At 30.4% G+C, this 11,847-nt stretch overlaps 1 protein-coding gene across 1 annotated transcript; it reads right to left on the minus strand.

The window, feature by feature from the left end:
• Positions 1-4,572: 4,572 nt before the first annotated feature.
• LOC144575032 (WEB family protein At2g38370-like) lies at positions 4,573-7,798 on the minus strand. The gene is made up of 2 exons (XM_078325152.1): positions 7,526-7,798; positions 4,573-6,185 (listed from the first exon to the last, which is right to left on the minus strand). Exons 1-2 carry the CDS (start codon positions 7,664-7,666, stop codon positions 4,773-4,775), a joined length of 1,554 nt encoding a protein of 517 aa, XP_078181278.1. The 5' UTR covers positions 7,667-7,798; the 3' UTR covers positions 4,573-4,772.
• Between the last annotated feature and the right edge of the window lie 4,049 nt (positions 7,799-11,847).

Below are 11,847 nucleotides of genomic sequence, written 5' to 3' on the forward strand. Positions count from 1 at the left end.
ATTTGGGAATATTGATTCATTAAAATGACAATCAGCAAATCTTGCTGTAAAAACATCTCATGTTAATGGTTCTAAATATCTAATAATAGAAGAAGAGTTAAAACCAATATAAATTCTCAACCTTCTTTGAGGTCCCATTTTTGTGCGTTGTGGAGGAGAAATTGGAACATATACTGCACAACCAAATACCTTTAGATGGGACAAATTTGGTTCTCTTCTGGAGACCAATTGTAATGAGGAATATTTATGATAAGCAGTTGGTATTAATCTAATTAGTGCAGCGGCATGTAATATGGCATGTCCCCATGCGGAAGACGGTAAACTAGACCTCATGAGTAATGGTCTAGCAATTAATAGTAATCTTTTAATCAACGATTCTGCCAGACTGTTTTGTGTATGAACATGGGTCACTGGATGTTCTACCGTAATTCCAATAGACATGCAATAATCATTAAAAGTTTGAGAAGTGAACTCACCTGCATTATCAAGCTGGATTCTTCTGATTTGATAATCCGGAAAATTAGCTCTCAATTGGATAATTTGTGCTAATAGTCTAGCAAATGCAACATTTCTTGTTGCTAACAAACTCACATGTGACCAGCGTGTTGATGCATTAATTAACACCATAAAATATCTAAACGGTCCACATGGAGGTGTAATAGGTCCACATATATCTCCTTGAATTTTTTCTAAAAATGAAGGAGCTTCAGGTCCAACTTTATTTGATGATGGCCTAATAATTAGTTTTCTAAGAGAGCATGCTTCGCATGTCATATATTTTGATAATAGGATCTTCAGGTCCTTTAGGGAATGCCCATTTGCACTTTCAATTATTCTCCTAATCATTATATTTCCTGGATGACCCAATCTGTCATGCCATAATGTAAATAATTTTGGATCAACTAACTTCTGGTTAGTAACAACTAACTTCTGGTTAGTAACGGCTAACTTCGAGTTAGCAACCATATTTGATTATATTTTACTTATATAAGTACTATATAATCCAGATGACATTGCTTGCATCTTTTCAATTATGATCTTCAGGCCATTCTTAATAGATGTGATATGAAGATACTCGCAATTTTTCTCATTCATACTTTCAATATGATAACCATTCTTTCGAATATATTTAAAGCTTAGTAGATTTCTTCTGGATCTACATGAATATAATGCATCATCTATTATTAATTTTGTTCCTTCAGGTAACAAAATACAAGCTCTTCCGGAGCCTTCTATTAAATTACTTGTGCCAGATATAGTGTGAATAATATTCTCACCAAGATGCAATTGTGAAAAGTATTTCTTACTTTTCAATATGGTATTAGTTGTTCCACTGTCTACCAGACATGGATCTTCATTACTTATCATTGCGTCAGCCATTTTCTTTTAAAATGCGAAAATAAATTACTTTTATTCATTAAACTTATTTTCATAAAAAAAAATTAAAAAGTAAACTAAATTTTTATTAAACATAAATATAAATTTTTATACTATATTTTCTCCCTAAATAATAATATATATTTCTTCATTGACATTATGGAAGAAATCTGATACATCAAGATGTGTATCCATATGGCATTTATTTTGGGATCATATTCAGTAAAGTTATTTTTCACATTTTCCCCTTATTTCTTAATTGTGGCTTGATATAGCTCTACAAAATGTTTTGGCGTACGACAGGTACGCGGCCAATGATTTATCATCCCACATCTGAAACAAACATCTTCAGGACGTTTTTCTTTCTCATTAATATGTATTTTCAACATCAGGTTATTACTACCATAACTTCAAGTTATGATAAATGAAAAAGGAGATAAATTCAAACTTTGTGAGATTTGTCATATATACTACAAAATAGATACGCATTAACTTCAGGTTATTGATGCCATAACTTCGTGTTATGAATGCCATAACTTCGGGTTATGAATGCCATAACTTCGGGTTATGAATGCCATAATTTTGAATTATAAATGTCATAACTTTAGGTTATCAATGTCATAACTTCAGGTTATCAATGTCATCAATGTCATAACTTCAGGTTATTAATATCATAACTTCAGATTATGAAAAGGGAGATAAATAAATATAAATAAATAAATAAATTTAAATGTATTAATAACTTTAGGTTAATATTATATAACTTCAGGTTATAATAAAATATTTTATTTAATAACTTCTGGTTATTAAATTGCTTGGCTGCGCAATTGTAAAATTTAATTTGAAATAACTTCGGGTTATATTTTCATCCAATGAGCTATAATAACTTCCGGTTATTATATTGATTTTATATACAAATTTCTAATAAAACTTCAGGTTTTTTAATTGAGGATAACTTCAGGTTATTATTCATCCAGTGGCCTATAATAACTACTGGTTATTATATTAATTTTATACTAAAATTTATAATAGAACTTCAGGTTGTAAATAATTCTAATAATAACTTCATGTTATTATTTTATTCAAGTAATACGAACTTCGGGTTCTTGATAAAATTTTAGTTGTGATAATAACTTCAGGTTATTACTCTTATTATTATATTTAGGTAATATGAACTTCAGGTTCTTGATAAACATTTAGTTTTGATAATAACTTCATGTTATTATTTCATCATTCACTTCAAGGAATGATTCTTATAAACTCAAACAAATATAATAAAAAATTTAAATGAAATTTAAATTAATGAAAGATATAATAATTAATCACACAAATTACTTACATGATTACTTTGCAACTTCTTCCGAGCAATTCGTGCTGATAACGTATTGTAAAATTAAGATAAAGTTGCAACAAAAGTAAAGTAAATGACAAGAGAGATAGAGATAGCAATAATAGAATTTTGTTCTCCACTATTGTATATAATATGTGTCTCTCATTCTCTATTTACAAAGCCTCTATTTATAGGCTAGAAAGAGATGTTACAATAATAAAGGAGAAAATAAATGTCAATGGTAGTGGAGATAGTGGAGGTAGTGGGCAATGAAATGATAATATTTATTGGAAGTTATAGAATGAACATCCACATAAATATATTTTATAACACAATTAATTTTTTTAATGATTAATATCAAATGGATAATATAAAATCTTGACTAAATGATAGAACAAAACAAAAATACTGTATTGGTTCAATTACAAAAATTAGGAGCATCCTTCTTTCAGACAGGTGTATATGAATGCTCCAATTGTTGTACATGGTTTTACTATATGATCTGTGCGTGATAAAAGAAATACAAATTTTTCCATGTCATCTTGCCTTTGTATTATAATGCATCTCTATCTATTTTTTGTAAGTCCTCTCATTTCTAAAACACATGTATGTTATACAAATATTTATCTAAGACATCTCTCATAAACAAAAGAGGTTAGGACAAGGGATAAGACAAGATATACGATATCTTCACTGAAAAGGCGGAAAATGACGAAGAAACTTCAAACGGGCATATCTGAGAGCTCAGTGTCCGATTTTAACATATGATCACTTTTTGGAAAGCTTGCAAGAAGAATATATAAGTTATGAACCATTACCATTTATTGAGAAAATAACGTAGTCAGGATTACAAAAAATAAAGAGAAGAGCCTCAAAACTTCAGTTTAAGTTTCCGATTAAGTTTTTTCGGTCTAATTTCCGATTTTGTTGTACCATACTCGTTCATACACATTGTTCATGTATATGTACAAAGTCTAAGATCTAAAGTTTTTTTTTGTTATATTTTCATTGTTTAGTTCAAATGTTTTCATTTTGAAATTCAGTTTAGCATTTTTAAATATTCAGATCTAGGATATACTATAATAAAAACATATCATTTTGATAATTTAGTTTAGTGTTTTATAAAAAAAATTAGTTTAGTGTTTCATTTTAAAATTTAATTTAGAATTTAATTTAATATTTTTTATTTTGAGAATTTTCCAAAAAAAAAAAACACACACCAGGACCGCCAGGAATTGAAGGGAAATGGGATGCATTTTTAATAATAAAAGAACAGTGGGTATTTTTTGTAATTTTTATTTAATTGAGGGTATTTGTAAAAAGTTCCGGCTCGGGCATGAGTCCATGACAAAAGCTATTTCATAATTCCGGATGTCAAATTAAAACTACCACACAAATTGATTAATTGGCTGTGAAATATCAATTAGTCAGAATGGAAATTTACGTAACAGTTGGACCGAAATATTCTAAAGCTTAAAATTGGTTCCAAGTAATTTTTTCGTCCTTGCATGATTGCATCATTCATAATTTTGTTTGCTTTATGTTATTATATCGCGTATATACACAACCAAAAATGGTAGAAATCTAGTATTAATAATTTAGGAAAGAGAATGAATTTGTATTGATCATGTATATGATTATAATTACATAGAGTCTATTTATAAACTTAATTATGGTATATTGTTAAGTTTTTGCAGTATTAATTATTTCTTAAATATCACTCCTTACCACTGTAATTTACCTCCTACAATTTACACCCATTAATATTTTCAAGTTCAAGCAGAGATACACTGAAAATTGGAAACAAAACCAAGCAAACAAGGATTTACTGAAAGACAAAGTAGCCAAACTGAACAAAGGAGATAATTATATAAATTATTAGACATCATTGGGAAGTCGAAACTTATTTACAGACAGACCACTGGCAAGGACCCAAACCAAACCAGCATCCTTTACTAATCATAAATGATTCTCTTGACTGGCCCTCATTTCTATCCAATACAAATTGAATTCCAAAAAAGTACCATTTATGTAGGGAACACAAGTTTTTTATTGGATGAAGCAATTAAGCACTTTTGCGTTTACTAAAGCTACCCTGAGAGCTAAACCCCTGCCTCTTCTTTGTCTTCTTCTTCGCCAAGAGAAGTGTAAAAATGACTAACCCAAGCTTCTTTCTCTTGTTTGGTGACTTACTCTGACGAGTACCGTCATCTATCATGAATGGTGAATATGCCTCATAGCTCTGATTCAAAATCTGACCCAAAGAAACCTTTGGTTTTGTGTTATTCTTTCCCTTGACTCTCCTTTCACGCTCTTGGGGCCCCATAAGTTTCATGTTTAGAATCTGGCCAATAGAAATCTCCGGCTTACTCTTCACCAAACTCAATCCATTCACATCTAGCAAAGCGGGACCTCCTTTTCTTGGCGTTGCAGCTGAGTTTTTGAACTTGGTTAAACTTTGCAAAGTGTTTTGATGATAATTATTATTGCCATAGTGATCAGAGCGCCATCTCCTAAGCGCCTCTTCTGATTCGAGTTTTATTTTTGTCGCTATTGCTTCTCTTTTTAAGGCATTATTTAAAGCCTTTCTGCTTATTTCAACATCTGTCATAGCTTCCTCTACTCTTTCCAGTAATTCCCTTTTTGATTTACGTGCCTCCTCTACTTCTTTCATTGCAGTCTCAATTTTCTTTCGAGATATTGCATCTGCTTCTTGTGCTTTGTGGATTAACTCAGCATGATCTTCTGGAGATAAGGTAATTCCTGTGTTTACTGTGCTCAGGTTTTTTGTATCAATCTGTGTTTTGATCTCTGAAAGAGCAAGTGCTTCGGCCGTGTTTGATGCTTCCTTCATCTTTTGTGCTACAAGCACTCTGACTTGTACTATTTTTGTTCTTGACTTTACCTCTTCGATTTCGGCAATTAAATTAGAAACCTCAGATTTATACACCTCTTTCATCTCCAAATACTCGTCCTTTTCACTACTTGCCTGCTTGATCTGGGCCTGTACATCCAACTTGGGAACCTTTTTATGTTCTATCTCAGAAATTGTTTTATTTAAATCTTGCTCCAGAGTGGTTGCTTTGGCAGTTTTCAATCGAATCCTTTCACGGGTTTTCTCCATTAATAATCTCTCCTCTTCAACCTTATTCTTTAGAATTTGAGCCGTGTTTCTGTTTAGGTTCACCTTTGCCTGTTGCAATTCTATCAGAGTAGAATTCGGAGATTTTGGTCTGCCCATATTTCGAGTGGTTGCATATTTATAACGCAAAAGTACAGGGCATTTTTCTTCACTTGTCCGAAGGGCTAGTGGCAATTTGTTATGGAAAGTTCCCTTCTCTAGTAGTAAATTTAGATTATCAATTCTTTGCTTGGTAACTTCTAGTTCTCTTAACACGTTAACTGTCTCTCTTTCCTTAACAAAGAGTTCCATCTCAAACTTGACAGTTTCTTCTTCTACCTTCATGAGTTCAATCTCCTGAAAAATGTATATAATGAGTGATTAGTGATCTAATAGATAGCTTTTAACATCACAATTAAATATGAGTACCACTAAATAGAGATTTATTTTAATATTTTTTTAAGAAAACCCTGATGTTTAAGCTTATCTAAATCCAGCTAATCCTTCATTATTCAAATCTGCCAACTCAACTATCCAGCCTGACCCCAAATATAAATCATTATTTCATAATTCATTGGCAGGGTGCATGCCTGCATGGTGATTGGGAGGTACTTGCCCATAAATAGCTGGAGGTTTAAATTCCTAGGACCAGCTAAATCAAATATAATCTCATTATTGATTTACTATTAGGGGTGAAAATGGAGTGGATAGTGGTAAAATCATATCCATATCCCTTTTTTCATTTTCCGTATACGGAGCAGATATCAAACATATAAGACGGATACAGATACGGATTGGATCAAATTGGATACTTATTACAATAATACAAAATAATACTAAAAAATATTAAAATTCAATAATATTTATCTAATTATAATGGTGAATAACATAAATTCATAATATATATTAATATATATGGTATATATCTACTATTCGGATACGGATAATTGAAATGTAAAATCATATCAGTATCTTTATCCACACGGATATTCGGATATCAGATATCCACATCTAAGTTTTTGAATACGGATCGGATATTATCCATACCGTTTTCACCCCTATGTACTATACTAGCGGTAATTTTATTTTATTAGAATTCCATGTACACAATACTCCATATGCGTAATGTTAGTATCTAAAGTTCACCAAATGTAATATTCAATGCACCACCTAGAACAACAGTTGGATTGCATATACAACCGTATAATATAGTTTCAATTACAACCCAATACATGTACACCCCGATCATACTACAAGCCCAATTCACTTTTGGGTTGGATGAAACTGGCAGTAAGGCCCAATGTAAATTACGTATCAAGTAATCAATTTTGTTTCTTAAATTTTTCTTCTTTTATGGCTTTCATGTTATGCTATCGGCTATTCCCTCAGAAGTCGAATAAGATTTCTTTCCTCAACTGCTAGTGCTACAAAGAGAAACCGCATTAAAGGCGCACATTTAATTAGGCAAGTAAAGCAACGCCAGAACACCACATTTTTTTTTACTACGTCAAACTCAGTAACTGGTAAGAAAGCAATTAGCAAACCCCTGAATAGTGTATACACAAACCATTTATTTCTCTTAAAAAAAATAACATCAGCCATTAATGGCTTCATTGATTACATCCCTGAACTTCCCACTAAAAATACAAATGAGAGTCTCTATGCGAAAGAAGTAAAGAAAAAACACTGAAACTAACCTCCGGTCGGAGCTGGAATTGAGCTATATTGGGCCGCCACCGTACCACAGGTGAGGTGGCGGCGCTTCCTCCAAAGTGGTTTACTGCCTCCTTGACCGACACAAATTGAGACGATGTGTCCACCTCTCCTCTCTCCGCCATTAGAGATTCTAGCAAAAGCAAAGCGAAAATGCTGTTGTTATCTACTTGCAAGGCAAGAGCATAGTGCAGTGAAGAGAAGTTAGGAGGTTGAGAGGGATGGGAGAGAAAGCAGGGGGTACGAAGCCCCGTGAGTGGTAATTATTTATTTATTTTTTATCTGAGAGACCAGGAGAGATGTAAATTTTGATGGGAACTGTGAAAGCGGAGGGTCGATCTGACTTAGCTCAAGATGAAGGATGCAACTGGAACTGTAGAACAGTCTCTCACCTCAGGCATACATTGACCGATGTGGAGCCCAATTGTCAGACTTATTTGGTTATTTTTTATTTTTACGGGTTGATCCAGGTGCAAGTAAATTTTCTTACACAAGGGAAAACTTCTTATAGTTTGAAACTGGACCTTGTCTACCGCGGATTCCATGCACCCAAATACTGTAGATTTGTTTTTTCGTTGTATTAAAACTCTCTCAGCCGCTAATGTCAAGCAAAATAATCAAAATTTGATTATGAATATTGTTAAATAAGACAGTACATTTATCTTCTGTTATATAACACTAATTATTTAGACACATTAATATGCATATTTTAGACTCTCAGTTGGCTGGTCACTGGTGTATGGAAACGTGGTAAAACAGATGTATGCGGAGATGTGGGTATCTGGGGAGGGAATAACGGGGTCCATAAGGCCCAAAAGAGTCCGGGCCTAAAGACAAGGTCACATGAGAAAGGGTTAAAAGAAGGTTTGGATTCTAGCGACACGAATGTCGGTGTTTAATTATTTTCCTCTTTTTGGGTAGTATTTTTTTTTCCTAGTTTATTTTTCATCTTTACTCATTCTACTAAAATTACAGGTTAGACACTTCTTACAAATTGGACACAAATAAAAATATAACTGTACTATTTAAAAAATAAAATGTAGATGCGATGTTACAATTACAAGCTGTCAGTTGCTCATTATATAAAATTTTGTAATTATTGAATCCATATAAAAATTATTTGAGATTATTTTATATATGAAAAGTACATCTGAAATTTTATTCCCTCTAGTGAATCATTCAGAATCCGGATGGTTCTATTATTACTTTTCCTTTAGTGAATCGTTCAGAATCTGGATGGTTCTATTATTACTTTTAAGTAAACTGTTCAGAATTTTGGTGGTTGATTTTTTTTAATTCTCAAATAAATACTATATAAAATTATAGATGGGAGGATTAACTGAGTAAAATAATTTATCAATTAATTTTTTTAATGACCAATATCAATTTCACAACATATAATCTTGACTAAATGACAAAATAAAAATTGTTCATGTAAATATATGAAGTTTCAGATCTAGAAGTTTTTATTATATTTTTATTTTTTTAATTAAAATATTATTCATGTAAATGTTTTCATTTTAAAATTTTGTTTAACGTTTTTAGTATTAAGATCTAGAGTATGCTATAAAAGAAAATAGACAACCACTGAGATTTATAAAGCATTGGTAATGATCTTGTGTTGGAATTAATCATGGTATAAAGTATCAGTGGACTATCGAGGTTTTTGCAATAAAGCATCGATGCATTATTGCAAACTTGAAACGGTCATAAATGTTGATAAGAAACTATGATTTGACTATTTGACCACAATTTGGAAAGGTGGCGAAGAGACGAAGGGCCTCATGTTCGATGAAAAAACCTTTGGAGCTTGGAAGAATCATAATTTCAAAAAAAAAAAAAAATCGTTTAGGGCCTCAAAAACTTCAGTTTAAATCGTTTCTGATTCTGCAGGCTGCTAATTATTCATTAGAAAATTTTCTTTTACAATAATAAACATTCTTATATTGAGTATCAATATATTACAAAAATGAGGAACATTATTTACTTTTTTTAATTCAAACTAATACAGTATTTCTGTTTTGTTCTATCATTTAGTCAGGGTTATATACAATGATATTCATCAATAACAAAAAAAAATTGATGAACAATTTTACTCAATTAATCTTGACATTTTTTGAGAATTTCAAAATAAGAAAAAGCATTGGTTCATTTTTTTTTAATGGAGGATATGAATAAAAATTTCTGGGAGTAGCTCTGCAATGGATAAATTTTAGCATGTTAATTTTTAAATATTTTAGTTTCTATAACTAAAATATAAGAAAAAATAAGGTCAAGCCTAACAATTTAAATATTCTTTAGAGATATTCTTCAAACAAATTTCCAATATACAATATCTCAAAATGGTACTATTTTTATTTTTTTTATCAATAAATAAAAAGTTTACAAAATTTTATGTTAAAGGATCATTAATGAACAATGCTCGCCTAATTAGTTGTGCTGGCTATGCTACGCTACATGGAGGAGCTTGTCATGAGAAAATATACCTTACCAAATTAGTAATTGGGATTTCTGCAGTTAACAAGGACACCCCAATCACTGTATCTTTGGATTGGGACAGATTTGTCATTTTATATTCATGGGCCGGTTAAGATGTCCCAATTAGCTGTTCATCTAATAAATTGTACAAGTTTTTAAACAGGGATTATGGATAGCTAGTTAATTTCACGGGATTGACTGTGACACTGAAAAGGCAAACATTTTAAGTATGGCTTAAGCATTTTGATAATAAATACATCGGCATTAGCATCTGTATGGGATCACTAAAAAGGTTTGTGAAAGTCGTCAAAGAAGCTATTTAATTAGCATTGTAAATGACGACAAATTAGTTATGTTTCCATGTTTAAAGTTCAAACTATCAATAATAACAAAAATATTATTTTTATTTCATTCTACTAAATATCACAAAGTAATCGAACATAACGAGTAAGACTATAGTACTATGTATACAGGACATTGGTCCATACTACATATTATATTTTTATTTTTAATGCTTAAATAGCTGATTTGAATTGTTTAATATAATTTTTATATGAAAATATACTTGCAGACTACTACTATTTTACTCATTTTTTTTATATAGTAAGAATTTACTATTTTTGAATAGTCGAACAAGTGATTTTTCTATCTATCTAAAAGTACAAAATTATGAGAAATATAAAGATTTACAAGTATATTTTTATAAGAAAGTCTTGTTGAACAATTCAAATTAATTGTTTGACCTTTAAAAATGAATATGTTAATTCATAATAATGACCAATAATTGTGCATATTGGTCCATACTATGGACCAGGACCAATAAATGATCCTTTTAAACATAATAAAGCATACTTCTAAAAAAAAAAAAATTAGCTTGTCAGTTGACGTTAAGACTTAGAATTTAATTATTTGGAGAATGGATGTGAGGTTTTAATTTTTAAATTAAGAAGACAATAAATCATCCTCATATATACAGGTTATATAAGAAATTAGACGGTTCTTATTTGCTAAGAAACAATAAACCTTTGTATATTTAGAGCATCTCCAACAGTGATTCTTTATGGATTGCTTATGCTGATATGTCAATTATTTTTGTAATTGCCGGGTTGTATGGCTATTGCTTAATAAGAAATCATTTTCTAAATATGAGTTGGTAAAATGTTTAATTCTTATTGGTCAAGTGTTTAATTCTCAATTGTTTGATTGATTGTACCAATGTAGAAATGGATTGCTTAATTTCTAAATTTTTTATAATTGTTATTTATCAATTAATTTTAATTGCTAGATTGGAAATGCTCTTATTAGAACTTTTTTTTCAAGGTGAGTTTTAATATCATTAATATTTGAACTTGCTGATTTTGTTTATTCTCATTAGAAATTTGTCCATGTATTTATGATTTTTTGACTTCATTTATACAATATTAAGATGTAGATAATAATGGATTTAAATTAATATATCATAGATGAATATATGTGTTCATTTTTTAACCATTTAATTAATCTCATATAAATATATACTTCAAAAATCATAAAATTTTATGTTGATTTATCACTCATGTAAATAAATTAGTTCAATTATTTGGATGCAATATTTAGATTTTAAATTTTGAATATAAAAAATAATTGATTTTTTTTTTACAATTTGCAGAATTGATATTTGTGGCATCGGAACCTTCATCTTGTTTTTTTACAACGAAAATATTTCATTTCCAACTTATTAACAATCCGTAGATAGATTAATTATTAATAAATATACCAACGGATTGTTAATAACAAAACTTCCATCGCACTAAAAAACATCAGAAATAAGATGGAAATTATTATGAGT

Source organism: Carex rostrata, chromosome 2, assembly GCF_964058835.1.
Source record: "Carex rostrata chromosome 2, lpCarRost1.2, whole genome shotgun sequence".
Taxonomy (NCBI): domain Eukaryota; kingdom Viridiplantae; phylum Streptophyta; class Magnoliopsida; order Poales; family Cyperaceae; genus Carex; species Carex rostrata.

Coding starts and splice junctions, on each gene's coding strand:
- LOC144575032 (XM_078325152.1), bottom strand. CDS start 7,666: ATGGCGGAGAGAGGAGAGGTGGACACATCGTCTCAATTTGTGTCGGTC. Junction 6,186..7,525: donor AATTCCAGCTCCGACCGGAG/GTTAGTTTCAGT, acceptor TACATTTTTCAG/GAGATTGAACTCATGAAGGT.